Raw genomic sequence first — 19,084 nt, forward strand, 5'->3', positions numbered from 1 at the left:
GGAGTAATTGCAATGTTGTTGATCCATTCTCAGTTTTCTCATATCACAACCATTAAACTCTGTAACTGTTTTAAAATCCCCATTGGCCTCATGGTGAGATCACTGAGCAGTTTCCTTCCTCTACGGCACTTGAGTTAGGAAGGACACCTGTATCTTTCCAGTAACTGGGTGTATTGATAAACCATCCAAAGCCTAATTAATAATTTCACCATGCATGATCGTTGCCCTTCTTTGCAAGGCATTGAAAAACCTCCCTGGTCTTTGTGGTTGGATCTGTGCTTGAAATTCACTACTCGATTGAGGGACCTTACAGATAATTGTATGTGTGGGGTACAGAGATGGGGTAGTAATTCAAAAAGCATGTTAAACACTATTATTGAACACAGAATGAGTCCATGCAACTTATGTCATTTGTTAAGCACATTTTTACTCCTGAAGCTTGCCATAAGAAAGGGGTTGAATACTTATTCACTCAAAACATTTCAGCTTTTCATTTTTTATTAATTAAAAACAAAATCTACAAAAAACATTGATATTATGGGGTGTTGTGTGTAGATCAGCGACACAAAATCTAAATTTAATACATTTTAAATTCAGGCTGTAACTCAAGAAAATGTGCAAAAAACAGGGGTGTGAATAATTTCTGAAGGCACAGTACATAAGACCTGCTATTCCACCATCATACACAATGCTGTTTTGTCCATTCGACATGACTTATGACTGAATTTGGGGTCAATTCAAGCATTGAAATACATACACTATCCTACACTATATGACTGACTACCCCACCTATACTTACTTTGGCTATATTTCCCAAGTTCCCTTCACTTAATAGCCTACTGACTTTGGCATTACCAGGGGCAGCCAACCTCACCATAAGGCGCTCATGCATGCACGCACACAAATCTATTCTGAGAAACCATGTAATTCTGAGAAAACGGCATTCGAATAAACTGAAAGTTAGATTTGCTGGAGATGATAAATACGTTTGACTGATTATTGTAAAAAAAAAAAAAAATCCTTACCTGAGCATTTAGATGAGCGCATGTAAAAGACTCCAGTACGTACTGGACTCGAAGTGACAGCTTGAGTTCAGTCAGTGACAAGTGATGGCCTGTGTATCTGACTTTTCCGTGATCCTGCGCTAAAGGGTAATAATAAAATCAGACCTCCGTCAACATCCTTCAACTATTAAACATGCATGCTTTCGAAATGAAGTATGGAAGCATATGAGCTTATAGTTTAATGTCTGTGAGAAGGAGGGGATATGACCACTTCGAGATGGCGTGGACTCCCCCATCTGGTAGTTGACAAGCACTGCGTAAATTATGCATAGGTTATTTACACACCAAGATTATCAACTACCCGTTTCACTTAAATTAGTCATCATGATGCACATAACATTCAGTAATTTTTTGCTCTGTAAAAACGTCACATTTGAGTGGGTTATTTTAAATTAGACCTAGTCACCATGCACATTAATTGTTGTGAATTTTGGCACCATAAAAACGTCAAATTTAGTAGGCCTGGCAGTTTATTTTCGTCATCCTCTTGTTTATGACAGACACAGGATGAGGTTTGGTACGACTATGCTATAGCCCACCTCCTTATCTTAATCTTTCCAGATCTCTCTCTCTGTGTGTGTGTGTGTGTAAAATGTTTGATTGAGCCTTGCTCCTTAAACCCATGGACTGTGTCAACATCGAAAAAGTAGCCCTGTGACCTCCGATCGTCTTCTCAAAATATTTATAATGAGGATTTTAGCCACTCTGACCCTTTGTAAAACATAATGAATAATGCAGGATACCGCTGACTTGTGATTCAGCTGTTTTTACAGTTAGTGCTTAGAGCGCTCATAGGCTTCTTTTCAGAAAGCTTAATTGGGTGCTTCTAACATTCATCACACTCCTGCCATCCCAATGACCTTCCCAATGGATTATTTTCTAATAGAGAGATGGAATTTATCTATACAATAACCACACACACAAAAAAGCCCCTATTGTGCATACATCCTCCGGCATTCTACTTAGATGAAATGTATAGCCTCAAAGTACTGTACTGATGTTAGCTGTTGTTAGCCGCTGGTGCACTTTGACACCATTTACAGAGGTCTGACTTTCATTCAAATTAACTATATGACCCCAGATTGCTGAAATATTAAACAGATGCAAGAACATGTGTGTGTGTGCATACTTACATTATATAGACACAGATTAATGTAACACTTCAGGGGATGTTTCATCGACCAAGCAGTGATTCTCTATGGAACATGGTTTGAAGTACAGGAGTAGGCCTTATCTGGGCCCATGAAACCGGTCCAGGTGTACAGCAAGGAACAGTTTAATGCCCCTTCTGTAGCTGGGAGCACGAGCCTCTTTTCTGAGCAACTGTCTGGTCAACAATACCTGCTTGTCTCTGCAAGGAGATCCTAAATAACCTAACTCTTAAACCCTGCAATGTGGATCTCACTGTTGTGTTTCAGATTAACATGTTCCTTAGGTCTCTTTGAACTGTTAAGTATATGGTCCAACATCTACCTTCGAAGATGAGCTTTTTAAGTCCTATAATCTGTGTCTAGCCAACGCTCAAGTATGTTAACTGTTAGCTAATTTGTCTCATGCTACCTGAATTGGATTTTCATATTGCAGCCCTAATCCTGATGGTGAGGTGATCACCTCAGGACCAGTTCAGTTTAAAAGCTGCTTATCAAACCCTGCACTCTCACCACTTAGCAAGCAGCAAGTGATACAGTGCCGTGAAAACCTTCTGATTTTATCTATTTTTGCATTATTTTATTTTTTTTACACTGAATGATATCAGATCTTCAACCAAAACCTAATATTAGATAAAGGAAACCGGAGTGAACAAATAACATGAAATGTTGATACTTATTGAATTTAAATATGCAACACCAATTGCCCCTGTGTGAAAAAGTAATTTCACCATCACACTACCACCAACACGCTTGACCGCCGGTATGACGTTCTTACTGTGGAATGCAGTGTTTGGGACAGACATAACCGGAACCATGTCGTCCAAATAGTCGATTAGAATTTGCCAAAAAGCACCTTGATGATCGTCAAGATTCCTGGAAGAATGTTCTATGGACAGATGAGTCAAAACTAACTTTTTGGACGACATGGGCCCCGTTATGTCTGCGAAACCCAAACACTGCATTTCACAGTAAGAACCTCAAAACAACAGTCAAGCATGGTGGTTGTAGTGTGATGGTTCGGGGATGCTTTGCTGCCTCAGGACCTAAACGACTTGTCATCATTGAAAGAACCACAAATTCTTCTCTGTATCAGATAATTCTAAAGAAAAATTTCAGGACATCCATCCGTGAGCTGAAGTCGAAGCACAACTGGGTCATGCAGCAAGACAATGATCCAAACGCACAATCAAGACATCAGAATGGCTGAAAAGCAACCGGTTCTGGAACAGCCTAGTCAAAGTCCAAACCTAAGCCTGATTGAGATGTTATGGCAGGACCTGAAACGAGCAGATCATGCTCGAAAACTCAATGTCGCTGACTTGTTCAGTGGTTGAAAAAGTACCCAATTGTCATACTTGAGTAAAAGTACAGATACAGTACCTTATTAGAAAATGACTCAAGTAAAAGTCACCCAGTAAAATACTACTTGAGTTAAAGTAAAACAAGTATTTGGTTTTAAATATACTTAAGTATCAAAAGTAAATGTCATTGCTAAAATATACTTAAGTATCAAAAGTATAAATCATTTCACATTCCTTATATTAAGCATACCAGACTGCACAATTTATTTGGTGTCTTTTTTACAAATAGCCATAAAACATTTTTACATAGGAGAGATGATCTACTGTTGGTCATTGTGTTTTGACATTTTCAGGATACACTATATATACAAAAGTATGTGGATAAGCCTTCAAATTAGTGGATTGGGCTATTTCAGCCATACCCGTTTTTGACAAGTGTGTAAAATCTAGCACACAGCCACGCAAACTCCATAGTCAAACATTGGCAGTAGAAATGGCCTTACTGAAGAGCTCAGTGACTTTCAACAGTGGCACCGTCATAGGATGCCACCTTTCCAACAAGTAAAATTTCTGCCCTGCTAGAGCTGCCCCGGTCAACTGTAAATGCTGTTATTGTGAAGTGGAAATGTCAAGGGTTTCCATCCCCATGAGCAATGCCAAGCGTCGGCTGGAGTGTTGTAAAGCTCGCCGCCATTGGACACTGGAGCAGTGGAAACATTCTCTGGCGTGATGAATCACACTTCACCATCTAGCAGTCGAACGGACTAATCTAGGTTTGGTGAATGCAAGGAGAACGCTACCAGCTCGAAGGCATAGTGCCAACTGTAAAGTTTGATGGAAGAGGAATAATGGTCTGGTTTTTCATGGTTCGGGCTAGACCCCTTAGTTCCAGTGAAGGGAAATCTTAACGGTACGATTCTGTGCTTCCAACTTTGTGGCAACAGTTTTGGGAAGGCCCTTTCCTGTTTCAGCATGACACTGCCCCTGTGCACAAAGCAAGGTCCATACAGAAATGGGTTGTCGAGATCGGTGTGGAAGAACTTGATTGGCATGCACAGAGCCCTGACCTCAGCCCCATCAAACACCTTAAGGATGAATTGGATCGCCAACTACAAGCCAGGCCTAATCGCCCAACATCATTGACAAGCAAGTCCCTGCAGAAAAATCCCAGAAGAGTGGAGGCTGTTATAGTAGCAAAGGGGGACCAACTCCATATTAATGCCCATGATTTTGGAAAGATGTTTGACGAAAAGGTGTCCACATACTTTTGGTCACGTACTGTATGTGGCATACCTGTTATGGACAATAAAAACCAACACGAACATCAGCAGTGGGCAGCCATCCTATCACCTCTGACCAAAGAACATCAGCAGTGGGCAGCCATCCTATCACCTCTGACCAAAGAACATCAGCAGTGGGCAGCCATCCTATCACCTCTGACCAAAGAACATCAGCAGTGGGCAGCCATCCTATCACCTCTGACCAAAGAACATCAGCAGTGGGCAGCCATCCTATCACCTCTGACCAAAGAACATCAGCAGTGGGCAGCCATCCTATCACCTCTGACCAAAGAACATCAGCAGTGTGCAGCCATCCTAACACCTCTGACCAAAGAACATCAGCAGTGGGCAGCCATCCTAACACCTCTGACCAAAGAACATCATCCGTCATCTTGTTAATTTCCCGACAATTCTACATGTCCAATCACCCCCCCTCTGACACTCAGCAGGTGATCTACTGCGCACAGTCAACGTTTGTGTTGGTCTGGCTATTCCTTTAGTGGGGGAAAAAAAGGTTTCAGAAAATCTACCCAAAGGGGAGTAACACGTGACTTTTCCCCCCCCCCATCTTTTATTTTCCTTCCAGTTTACAACAATATTTATTGTGACATAACGCTGGTCACCGAGGTGGGCATTAGGCAGGTACAAGGGGATTGGGGACAATAAAGGGCAGTCAGCATATGACCCAGTGTAGAATAATCGTAGAAAATAAAAAAGGAACAAAAATAAATGACGCAGAGCATGTCGTTTTTAGCATAGCAGGCAAAATGATGGATCAAACAAATAGAGTGGTAAACCACTGGCCTTGTCAAGACACTGACACGAGAGCAACCACCATAAAATGAGCACCTAGGCAGTGTGGACTAGTGTAGTGCCATAATGTTGGAGGATGAGGGCTCTAAATAAACAACCTCTTGACTTAAATACATATTGCAATGAAGTGCTTACTTAGCAACAAAAGCTTGATGTTCCTTACAAGGCAGGTAAATGATTAAGCGTAAGGGCATTGGGTTGCATTCTAAACAATGCTATGCTACTCTTACAGAGTACTGCCTCTTATAGAATAGTCATACTGTAATAGATACCCTGTGTACTAACAGGAAAAGCGTTATGAGAGAGAAGAGAGGCTTGAAGAGTGATGAGAAAAAAAAAAAGAAGAGACATGGCAGATATTAAGGAGGGTTCACGGTCTGTCCAGCTCAACAAAGTGCTGGCATAGAAAATCTATGTAAAAAAAAAACAAAACAAAAAAAAAAGCCAGTAGTGTGGATCCTTGAGACTGGCTTTGCAGGGTCACTTCTGCTGCAGCCGGGCAGCTTTGAACTTGGACACCCGCTTAGGGGCCTCACGGGGGGCTTCGGGAGCCACCTCCTCCAGCTTCCGCTCTGGGATAGTGGGCAGAGCTGGAGGGGCGATGGTTAGGTGGGGGATCGACGAGGGAATGGGCTCCTTCTCCACCACTGTGCATGAAAAGGCCTGGAAGATCAACAAAAAAATAACAGGAGGTTAATGAGAGGCTGTTGAGCTGGACAGTGCACAGACAAACAGCTTGTCTAAGGTGTATCCCTATTCAACATGCAAAGATCATGATTCGAAAAACAAATCAGCAGAGAACCAGGGTCGTATTCATTAGGGCCTGCAACGGAAAATGTATGTTTCTTATTGCACAAGATGTTCAGGTAGTCCCTCTCGGTCAGTTGTCTTCTGTTAAGTGTCTAATGAACATGACCCAGCTGAGTTTTACCTCGAAGTGTCTGGTGGGGTGTAGAGGGTTCCCGGTGGGGCTGTCCTCCTCGGTGATGCCGTCGCTGGCGTCACTGCACGTGTTCTCGTCGTGGCTCAGGGTGCGTCCGAACGTCCTGCGCTCTTCGAAGTCGGCAGCGCTGCTCTCGCTGGTGTCGCTACACCCACTGTTCTCTCTGCTACGGGACTTTAGGATGGACTTCCTGGGGATGGGCTCGCCATTCTTCACATCCACAAACAACCTGACAAAAGTCCACAAACATAGGCCTAGTCAGCCATTATACCCAATCAGATCGCAGAACAGGTTAATAGACAGACACCATACCGAATCAGAACAAAGTACCTGGAAACATTCAGAGTAAATAACATGTAATATATATATATTGGACCCAAAATGTTGATAAAAAAGTATGCCAACCAAGATCTAGATAAGTGATGTGTAGTGTGGGTTTACCTGTAGATGTCTGTGGGTGTGGTGATGTTGTGGAGCCCGTGGTGAGAGTGACCGTTGCTGTTGCCATTCTTCTTTTTCCTCTTGGCTTGCTGCTTCTGTTCTTTCAGCTCACTGAACTTCAACATGGTGTTCTTCCCTGTGTTTATCCTCACCTGGAGACGAAGCGACAGAGAGAGACAGAGAGAGACAGAGAGAGAGAGAGAGACAGAGAGAGACAGAGAGAGACAGAGAGAGACAGAGAGAGACAGAGAGAGAGAGAGAGAATTGGAGTACATTGATTTACGTGACTCAAATTACATAACTGAAAACATTTTTGACTGCATTGAGCTTAATACGATTTATAAAAACACTGACCTTCTTGGGTTCCACCGTATGAGAGAAATAGATGGTAGGCAAACCGTTGCTTTCCTCCTCTCCCTTGTCTTCCTCCTCCTCCCTGTCCCTGGTTGTACCGTTAACTTGGCCACTGTTGTGAGGCACAGACATCTTGCCTTCACTCCTCTCGTCATGTCCGTTGACGCGATGATGGCCGCCACCATCTCCCTCCTTCTCTTCCTCAGAGGAAGAGGATGTTGTGTCGTCATTGCCGTTGGTGTCTGCACTTCCAAAGTGTCTGAAAACAAATCAAAACAATGCATCATGAGAAATCTAATCTTCACTTTTGCAATGAAACACAGGTGTGAAGGTGGGAAGAGTGCGCTGAATCACATCTCAATGTGAAAGTCCATGCATTTTGTGTGCGCGCAACTCTACCGGTCATGCTCCTCCTCAAGCTTCTCCTTTGCTTCCAGCTCATCTAGTCTGGCCCACAGCTCCTCCTCAGACAGCACTCCTCTCCTACTCCCTCCATCTCCCTCTCCACCGCCCTCCTCCTCTTCCTCTTCTTCCTCCATCTTCACAATAGCCTCCATTTTGGGCTGAGAGTGGGGCTTAAGGGCCACACGCTGCTTTCCTTTGCTTACAAATTCTTCAATACTTCCAACCTCTTCTCTGATGTCCACATAGTCTCCTTTAGCCTGAGGAAACAGAAGGGTAGAAGCCAGCGTGTTAACAATATCTGCTCATACAAATTGCTTTATCTGCACAGAGGAGTTGTCTATTAGATAAGCTGGCTGAAGAGGATCCTCAAAGCTCTTTGTTTTCACTGTAATTACACTTTTTTATATATATATTTAACCTTTATTTAACTGGGCAAGACAGTTTAGAACAAATTCTTATTGACAGCCAACCAGAAGGCAAAAGGCCGGGGGCTGGGATTAAAAATAAAAATATAGCACAACACACACATCACAAGAGAGACACCACAACACTACATAAAGAAAGACCTAAGACAACACAGCATGGTAGCAACACAACAGACCAACATGGTAGCAACATAACATGGCAGCAGCACAAAACATGGTACAAACATTATTGGGCACAGACAACAGCATAAAGGGCACGAAGGTAGAGACAACAATACATCACATCAAGCAGCCACAACTGTCAGTAAGATTGTCCATCATTGAGCCTTTGAATGAAGAGATGAAGATAAAACAGCCCAGTTTGAGTGGTTTTTTTGCAGCTCTTTCCAGTCGCTAGCTGCAGCGAACTGAAAATAGGAGCGACCCAGGGATGTGTGCGCTTTGGGGACCTTTAATAGAATGTGACTGGCAGAGGGTTTTATATATAAGCATCATTCAGGGGATCTTGGGACGGGTATACAGAGATTACCAGTTTACAGAGTAGTATAGAGTGCAGTGATGTGTCCTAAAATAGCATTGGTGGCAAATCTGATGGCCCAATGGTAAAGAACATCTAACCGCTCGAGAGCACCCTTACCTGCCGATCTATAAATTACGTCTCCGTAATCTAACATGGGTAGGATGGTCATCTGAATCAGGGTTAGTTTGGCAGCTGTGGTGGAAGAGGAGCTATTACGATAGAGGAAACCAAGTCTAGATTTAACCTTAGCCTGCAGCTTTGATATGTGCTGAGAGAAGGACAGTGTACCGTCTAGCCATACTCCCAAGTACTTGTATGAGGTGACTACCTCAAGCTCTAAACCCTCAGAGGTAGTAATAACACCTGTGGAGAGAGGGGCATTCTTCTTACCAACCACATGATCGTTGTTTTGGAGGTGTTCAGAACAAGGTTGAGGGCAGAGAAAGCTTGTTGGACACTAAGAAAGCTTTGTTGTAGAGCGTTTAACACAAAATCCGGGGAGGGGCCAGCTTGGTATAAGACTATCATCTGCATATAAACGGATGAGAGAGCTTCCTACTGCTTGAGCTATGTTGTTGACGTAAATTGAGAAGAGCGTGGGGCCTAGGATCGAGCCTTGGGGTACTCCCTTGGTGACAGTGAGTGGCTGAGACAGCAGATGTTCTGACTTTATACACTGCGCTCTTTGTAGAGGTAGTTAGCAAATCAGGCCAAAGACCCCTCAGAGACACCAATACTCCTTCCCACAAGAATGGAATGGTCTACCGTATCAAAAGCTTTGGCCAAGTCAATAAAAATAGCAGCACCACATTACTTAGTATCAAGGGCAATGGTGACATCATTGAGGACCTTTAAGGTTGCAGTAACTCATCCAGAACCTGAGTGGAAACCAGACTGTATACCCAAGAGAATACTATAGACATCAAGAAAGCCAGTCGACAAGTTTTTCAACACTTTTGACTAACAGGTCAAAATAGAAATTGGCCTATAACAGTTAGGATCAGCTTCATCTCCCCCTTTAAATAAATGATGCACCGTGGCTGCCTTCCAAGCAATGGGAACCTCCCCAGAGAGGAGAGACAGGTTAAAAAGGTCAGAGATAGGCTTGGTGATGATAGGGGCAACAACCTTAAAGAAGAAAGGATCTAAACCATCTGACCCAGATGTATTTTGGGGTTCAAGTTTAAGGAGCTCCTTTAGCACCTCGGACTCAGTGGCTGTGGTCCAAACACTTACAAGACACACCCTATCCCCTCAGCCCTCAAATTAGGTGGACACTTCTGATGACGTATGACGAGTATACACTTGCTGGGCAAGGGAGGCATAAATCATTTTTTTAATGGACCACCACACTTGGTCGGAAATTTGTCACTCGTTCATCCCGCGATGATTGTCTTTTCAGCCACCGGTAATTTGTGGGTGCTTTATATGCGCTACAGTCAATTATGATTGCATGTCTACTTATATTAAATAATTATTAACATACACTACCGTTCAAAGGTTTTGGGTCACTGCGTTCGTTATGGGTCTGTGGTAAAACGACCACCCCTCATCACTGTCAAACGCTCCCTAAAACACTTCTGCGAACAGGCCTTTCTAATCGACCTGGCCCGGGTATCCTGGAAGGATATTGACCTCATCCCGTCAGTAGAGGATGCCTGGTTGTTCTTCAATAGCGCCTTCCTCACAATCTTAAATAAGCATGCTCCTTTCAAAACATTTCACTCCAGACCTGACTGCCCTTGACCAGCACAAAAACATCCTGTAACGCACCGCACTAGCATCGAATAGTCCAAACAATACTCAACTTTTCAGGGAAGTCAGGAACCAATATAAAACAGTTAAGTTAAGAAAGCAAAGGCTAGCTTTTTCAAAAAGAAATTTGCATCCTGCAGCACTAACTCCAAAAAGTTTTAGGACACTGTCCATGGAGAGTAAGAGCACCTCCTCTCAGCTGCCCACTGCACTGAGGCTAGGAAACACTGTCACCACCGATAAATCCACGATAATCAAGAATTTCAATAAGCATTTCTCTACGGCTGGCCACCCCAACCCCGGCTAACAGCTCTACACCCTCCGCAGCAACTGCCTGCCCCCCCCCCCCCCCCGCTTCTCCTTCACCCAAATCCAGACACCTGATGTTCTGAAAGAGCTGCAAAATCTGGATCCCTACAAATAAGCTGGGCTAGACAATCTGGACCTTCTCTTCCTAAAATTATCCGCCGCCATTGCCGCAACCCCTCTCTTTTTCGTATCGTCTGAGATTCCTAAAGATTGGAAAGCGGCCACGGTCATCCCCCTCTTCAAAGGGGGAGACACTCTAGACCCAAACTGTGACAGACCTACATCCATCCTGCCCTGCCTTTCTAAAGTCTTCCAAAGCCAAGTGAACAAACAGCTCATCGACCATCTCGAATCCCCCCGTACCTCCTCTGCTTTGCACTCCGGTTTCCGAGTTGGTCATGGGTGCACCTCAGCCACGCTCAAGGTCCTAAACAATATAACCACCATCAATGAAAAACAGTACTGTGCAGTCATCTTCATCGACCTGGCCAAGGCTTTCGACTCTGTCAAACACCTTATTCTTATCGGCAGACTCAACAGCCTTGGTTTCTCTAATGACTGCCTCGCCTGGTTCACCAACTACTTCTCAGACAGAGTTCAGTGTGTCAAATCGGAGGGCCTGTTGTCCGGACCTCTAGCAGTCTCTGGGGGTGCCACAGGGTTCAATTCTCGGGCCGACTCTTTTCTCTGTATATATCAATGATGTTGCGGGTGATTCTTTGATCCACCTTTACACAGACGACACCGTATACATCTGGGCTTTCTTTGGACACTGTGTTAACTAACCTCCAAACGAGCTTCAATGCCATATAACACTCCTTCCGTGGCCTCCAACTGCTCTTAAACGCTAGTAAAACTAAATGCATACTCTTCAACCGATCGCTGCCCGCACCCGCATCACTACTCTGGACGGTTCTGACTTAGAATATGTGGATCACTATAAATACCTAGGTGTCTGGCTAGACTGTAAACTCTTCTTCTAGACTCATTAAGCATCTCCAATCCAAAATTAAATCTAGAATCAGCTTATCTTATGGCCATATCTCAGACTGGCCAATAAAAAAAAGATTAAGATGGGCAAAAGAACACACACTGGACAGAGGAACTCTGCCTATAAGGCCAGCATCCCAGAGTCACCTCTTCACTGTTGATGTTGAGACTGGTGTTTTGAGGGTACTATTTAATGAAGCTGCCAGTTGAGGACATGTGAGGCATCTGTTTCTCAAACTAGACACTAATGTACTTGTCCTCTTGCTCAGTTGTGCACCGGGGCCTCCCACTCATCTTTCCATTCTGGTTAGAGACAGTTTGCACTGTTCTGTGAAGGGATTAGTACACAGCGTTTTACAAGATCTTCAGTTTCTTGACAATTTCTCGCATGGAATAGCCTCCATTTCTCAGAACAAGAATAGACTGACGAGTTTCAGAAGAAAGTTCTTTGTTTCTGGCCATTTTGAGCCTGTAATCGAACCCACAAATGCTGATGCTCCAGATACTCAATTAGCCTAAAGAAGGCCAGTTGTATTGCTTCTTTAATCAGTACAATAGTTTCCAGCTGTGCTAACATAATTGCAAAAGGGTTTTCTAATGATCAATTAGCTAATCCAAGTTAAGCATTTTAAAAGGCTAACACAATGTGCCATTGGAACACAGGAGTGATGGTTGCTGATAATGGGCCTCTGTAGATATTAGATTTTTTTTTTTAAATAATTATCAGCCGTTTCCAGCTACAATAGTAATTTACAACAATAACAAGGTCTACACTGTATTTCTTCTGATCAATTTGATGTTATTTTAAATGGACAATTTTTTTTGATTTTATTTCAAAAAACAAGGTTATTTCTAAGTGACCCCAAACTTTTGAACGGTAGTGTACGCCTACTGTATGTTAGCTAGCAAATTAATTAGCTAACTGTCGTTAGCCTGGCTAGCTGGAACTTCTGAAGAAGGAAACGTTTTTATATCTACAATTTGCAAAAGATAACCAAACAAAAACATATTTACGAGACGTGTTTGTGCCGTCATGTGCATTAGTAGCGCAATTTCTAACTTATTTGCATTCGTTTTTACTTACACTTGTATTTTGAATTCTCCATTGATGTTGTTTTTAAGTTTTCACAGACTTTTCTTAGCGGATGTTCTATCGGCGCAAACTGAATTATGGGGAGTTTTAGGCCCCGGAGTGAACATAATTATGCACTCACAAAGCCGACTAAAAACGAGGGCTGAGGGCCTTACGTTGCAAACTTCCCTTGCTTGGCTAATCATTTGGACCACCCTCCAAGATGGCGACAGGGATTCCCCCAAGGGCATAAGGCAAGGGTAAGTGGACGAGGGTGTGTCTTAAGTGTTTGGACCGCAGCCAGTGACCGCCTGCAAGGAGAAACTTTGTAGCGGGGCAAGAGAAAAAAAGGGATGAGCATCGGGGATAGTCGCATTAGAAGGGGTGGGAGATGAGGAAATGTTGGACGGGCAAAGAGGCATGACTGAGTCAAATAGGAATCCTAACTTAATTAAGTGGTGATTAAAGAGCTCAGCCATGTGCTCCTTGTCAGTAACAACCACATCATCAACATTAAGGGACATGGGCAGCTGTGAAGAGGAGGATTTATTCTCCAGGTCTTTAACAGTTTTCCAGAACTTCTTGAGGTTAGATCCACAGAGAGAGAACTGCTCCTTAAAGTAACTAACTTTGGCCTTCTGGATAGCCTGAGTGCACTTATTTCTAATTAGCCTGAACGAGAGCCAGTCAGCCTGAGTATGACGAGCGATTTGCCAGATGGAATTATTGAGGTGGAGTAACTCTGCCAGATCAAGGTCGAACCAGGGACTGAACCTGTTTTTAATTCTCATTTTCTTCATGGGCGCGTATCTGTTAACGATACCACTGAAAATATCAAAGAAAGGTCCAAGCGTCTTCGACAGAGGGGATCAAGCTGATTCTATACCAATTTACAGAGGCCAAGTCATGAAGGAAGGCTTGCTCAATAAAGTTTTTCAGCAAGCGTCTATGACAAATCAGGACAGGTCGTTTCACTGAGCAGCCATTGCAAACACAGGCAGTAAAACAGTGATCACTAAGGTCATTACAGAAAACACCAGACTGATACCTATCAGGATTATTTGTAAGGATAACATCAAGGAGAGTAGCCTTTTCTGGGTGTTTGGAGTCATACCTTTTGGGATTGGTAATAATCTGGGAAAGATTTAGGGAGTCCCATTGCTTTAAGACTTGGTCAGGTGGTTTAAACCTGTTTCAGTCAGCTAGCAGGACAAATTCAGACTTAGTGCAAGGGGCCAGGAGAGAGCTTAGGGCAGTTAGGGTACAGGCCTGTGCTGATGGTGGCCTATAACACCCAGCAACAGTCAACAAAGAGTTATTTGAAAGTTAATGTTTAAAACCAGCAAATCAAATTGTTTGGGGACAAAATTGGTGGTGACAACCGAGCACTGAAGGTGTTCCTTGGTAAAGATTGCTACTCCACCACCTTTGGAAGATCTGTCTTGCCGAAAAAGTTTATAACCAGAAAGGTTAACATCAGTGTTCAAAACACTGTTTCTTAACCACGTCTAAGTAATGACCAACACAGCTGGACTGGAGCTGTGAACACACACTTTTAGGTAATAAGCTTCTAGTGTTAACGTGCAGAAAACTCAGGCTTTTTACGAGAGCAGAAGTCAGTGAAGCAGATATCAGAGCACAAATCAGAATTGGGCCTAGCAACAGTAGATGGGCCAGGGTGTACATGCACATTTCCAGGTATATCAGCAATAATACAATCGGGGAACAGCAGAGGACAGGGAGAGCTCTGCAAAGTTGATTTATAACATTTGAAGGTGCTTTAGATGGCACTTACGCCTGAGAGTTTTTCTAGATCCTCTGTGAACCCAACTCTGGCTTCAAAGTTCTTCCTCGTCTTGTGCAAGTCATCCAGCGCACTCCTTACATCTAAAAAAACAAAAGGGCAAATTTTTTATTTGATATCATTTGAAAAATAAAGCACCAAAATTGTGTGACTAGTATGGAATTGGAAAAATGTGTGTGTAAGGGGTCAAGACATGTCGCTAGTGAACCAGATTGGTCGCAGTCAGGAGAAAAGAGAAACAAAAACCACAGTATTCGGACCAGTAAGGGGTTAAATCCTGAACACACTGACAAAAAAGGGAAAATGATGACACAAACAGTTCATAATATCTCATGCCCTCGGTGCTACTTCGGATCATTAAATCTTCACAACAATTAAACCCCCGTTTGCTAATGGCAGCAAAGGGCCCCGTCGCCATGGCGACGGCGAGCCCTCAAGCCGTACGTCTCCGAAGCGTTGGGGAAAGGTCAAACACGGACAGCCTGACAACTCAGCGGGGCTGTTTGACAGATCTCAGCCAGCCATGTTTGCATTATGGCACTTAGCTGTGTAAAAGCAGCCTGGGCAGGGTCAGGGAGGGGTGGACAGGGTTATGGCACATTCACGCTTCAGTAAACATCAGTCTAATAAAGCTCCCATCACTATCACACATTGTTATTTAGGCCGATTTGACACAATATTAAATTGCTTTTCAGGGCGTAGGGTGAATAACAAAGGAAGCAAGGGGAAACTGCTTTCTCTTTCATGGGTAAGAGAAAGAAAGAACGGCCAGCAGTGGAATGGACAGGAGGATTTTTAAGGCAGCAGAACATGGTCAAATCGACTTGAGTAACCAAACAATGGCTTTATCAATGTGTAACATTCTGGTCACAATTCTGCATTTTCAATATTTAATTACCCACCAGCAAGACTACATCAAATATTATTATAATCCAAATATTCACAAAATGAGTAGCCATTCAACTTTCCTTGATAACACTGAGTGATCACCTCTTTGTTTCTGACAGCAAGTCTATAACAACAGCCTCCTCTGCTGGGCAAATGGTGGGAGTGTTAAGACATTCATAATATGACCTCAATATTTCACAATAACCATACATATACAATTGAGAAGTTAACTAACATTATAAAAAGACTAGAGAAGTGAGTGTCAAAGTTTGGCAAGGAATCATGGTATCTGAGAAAATTCGACATGGCTTCCAAAATAAACTCACGTTTCTTCCTGTGCTCCACGAGCTTCTGGGCTTGCTTGGCAGAGCACTTGGCAAACCAGTTGTCTCCCAGTAGCACAGTGATCTCATTGGTATGGACCAGCTTCCCAGGCATGAATGCCAAAGGGCCAAACGGCACCTGTTACAGCAGAGAGGGGAGGAAAAAGGGTTTTAAAATAAATACTGCATTATTTAAGTTTCGAGTTCAAATTTCACCTCGACTAAAATCACTTTTATATTACGGCAATTCAAACATGGTTCTGCATATTTTTTTACAAACTGAAAGTGAAACTGAATAGCTGAAAGAAAAGGAGAACATAAACTGGTAGTCGAAGATAAGGCCTTCCCTGCACACACCATATATATATATATATATATCATTGCTGTATTAATTGATGTGTGTTTCTTTCGAGATCAAGACAGGTCAATTTATAATAAGGATGCATGGCCTAGGAATTCACTCTGTGACACACCTCATATAATGAACTTTAAATAAGCCCTGCTATGGAAACTCTCCCCCGTGCATTTAATAAGAGAGAACGTACCATGATGTCATAGGACACCTCATCTGGAAGAGTTTTGAGTTGATCCTCAAGGGCTTCATAGTCACCAGTTACCTTCTCCCTGAAAGTACAAAGATTTTAATTTTAGCTAAGTAACGGCACACACAATGATCCACATGCCCTTCCTGGTCTACCGGTTATCCCAGAACTAATGTTTAGCCTATCTATGTACTATCAAGGATGTGGTGAGGGACTAGGTGTAACTAGTAATCTAGGAGCACAGTAGCATCATCATTTATGAGATTCTGTTTGACTCCTACGCCAGTCACTACGCGGAATCGCTACACAAGACTCACCAGTGCTGGATCTGAACTTCGCAGCCTTTCACCACCTGTTGTTGACAGAGTGACAATTCTATAGGTCAAACTTTGCATTTTTATTCTCCATAAAAATAAAAAATAAACTCTAAATAACTATAAAATGCAGGGGGTTATTCTCACTTACTCAATGTTGGGGAAGCAAATTCTCAGAAAGTTTAGGGTGTTTTGATTTAACAGCTGTCAAAGATGAATTGACAAAAGCTTTTCTGGAACCCACAGGATATACTTACACAGAAGCACCAACTTGGGGACAGGAAGAGGCATCTGTACACTTTACAGTGGATGTCATACTAGGAAGTAGCCTATAATACTACACTTTTGATAGGGGTATGAAATATGACGTGTACTATGGAATGAGGCAGATACAATTCTTTACTCAATATGACAGAGATTTAGCTAAGGATGTCTGGTCAACACATTAGGCCTGTTCCTATTTGAAAGTAGGCCTTCAGGCCTACAGCAAAGATGCATGAGTCAAATTCTACTGTAACACAACACGAGCATTACTTTGCCAACTGACTTGCTAACTAACTTTACTCTTGTCCTGCATTGCATTGCCATCAATGCATGTTAATAAACATCCGATCACTGCCCAACACTGTGTATTGATATTCTCTGAACATTTAGATACGATTATACTAGCTCTAGCTAGCTATGGATGTTGAATCTAGGTCAATGTTGAAAGGCCAGTAGTAAATTAGCTAACGTTAGGCCACACAAGGTAATGCTTGTGTGCATAAGTGTATGGTAAATTCATTAAACTATCCTTCATGCATTGGGCAAGTACATTTGTTTATTTATGCATTATGCATTGTGTTTGCTAAAAAATACAATTCAACATCAGACCAATTGACAAACTTGACTTTGCATATTCGATGGTTGTAGTTAAACAACACGGTTTTGGCCAGGATCCAAGCTGAAATAAACTAGAAGCAACATGTGACCGCAGGCTCAAGGAAGCTTCTAGAAAAAGGTTGAACTCGCTAGAAGGTTTCCACGATGACTTATCTGTCGAAGATACCACACGCGCATTAATGAATATGTAACTAAATAGCTAGCTTGCAACATTCTGAAAGAGAATGCACGTTAGGCTGTCTCATTTAATTAACATGTAAAACAATTTGATAATTATAAGTCGACCGCGTACATTGTCAGACAGAGCACGCACAATCCACCTAGCTCGTTTATTTTACCTTCTTATGCTCCACTCGAAGTCTGTCAACTCCTTGTAGGACCTCTATGTTCCTTTTATTTCTCTCAGCCATCTTCCCATGTAATAATCAAATGAAATGTGACGTTTGTGAATCCAAAACAATGCTCAGGGGTTGTAAGTCCTAAAGAAATGTTTATGAATACAATTGCAGGTATTCCTGAGACGCGTTTTCCTCTTATTCATCAAAGGGGCAGTGATAGATATCCAAGACTTCGGAAATGAGACCATTTCACACTCTCATTTTAGGATTTCAGCATGATCTCAAAAATATCCACGTAATATAATCCTCAATGTTCAGCGTCCTCCTCATCGACCCTGCGCCATGTTCCCATGTCTGTTTCCCGGTGTACTCTGGGTAAAATGCTCACTTTCACAACAATGTTGCAAATGAATGGAAAGGATCACAGTATGTAAGACTGTATCCATTAGGCTACATATAAACAGGATTTCCCTCTCTTGCAATGGTATTAAATTAAACATATTTATCTTTATTCCCAATCAAATGCTTTATTAACTACATTTTAAACCTTGAGTGTTTACCTTATATCGCAAATTATATCACAAGCTACTGTTGTAAATTCACTAGTTACAGAGCTGAGACACATTTACAGAATAAAGAAACAATTCTCACTCAATAATATTATCCCATCAATCCAACTAGTATGATGACTGAGGTTGTAAAATTACTGTAATGATTGCCTTCCACATTCTTTGGCATAATGCAAAATCGAATAATCTATTTATAATGTTGCTCCAAGATGCACATGGTATAATTAATTGGCCGGATGATCTCATGATAGAGGACAGCAGTGTAGTTGGGAAGATTAATAGTCTGTCTCCTTTGCAGAATTATATACAGTAAATTCAAATGGCACAATCTTAGCAAGAGGGCACACAGGCTCAGAACTCTGAACACGGGAGATGCATCAATGAAGTCACATGTGTAAACACGCTGCCAGTTGACCACGTGGTCCACTGTGCTCAGCAGAGGCTCAGGGAAGTAGAATGAAGTTGCCCTGATCTGGGTTGTCACTAGTTACCACAGCCACAAAGTCAAAATTATGGCTAAACCACGACTATTTCTACAATTTCTCTTCTTAAAATCTGATTTTAAACCTAACCTTAACCACACTGCTAACCTTATACCTAA

General features: G+C 42.5%; 1 protein-coding gene across 1 annotated transcript; it reads right to left on the reverse strand.

The window, feature by feature from the left end:
• Window positions 1-5,325: 5,325 nt before the first annotated feature.
• uri1 (URI1 prefoldin like chaperone) lies at window positions 5,326-18,304 on the reverse strand. Its single transcript, XM_029696795.1, has 10 exons — window positions 17,915-18,304; window positions 16,698-16,732; window positions 16,384-16,462; window positions 15,842-15,977; window positions 14,619-14,710; window positions 7,747-8,009; window positions 7,348-7,606; window positions 6,994-7,145; window positions 6,541-6,781; window positions 5,326-6,272 (listed from the first exon to the last, which is right to left on the reverse strand). The coding sequence occupies exons 1-10, from the start codon at window positions 17,984-17,986 to the stop codon at window positions 6,090-6,092; spliced, it is 1,512 nt and encodes a 503-aa protein (XP_029552655.1). The 5' UTR covers window positions 17,987-18,304; the 3' UTR covers window positions 5,326-6,089.
• Window positions 18,305-19,084: the final 780 nt, after the last annotated feature.

This window comes from Salmo trutta, chromosome 17, assembly GCF_901001165.1.
Source record: "Salmo trutta chromosome 17, fSalTru1.1, whole genome shotgun sequence".
NCBI classification, from domain to species: domain Eukaryota; kingdom Metazoa; phylum Chordata; class Actinopteri; order Salmoniformes; family Salmonidae; genus Salmo; species Salmo trutta.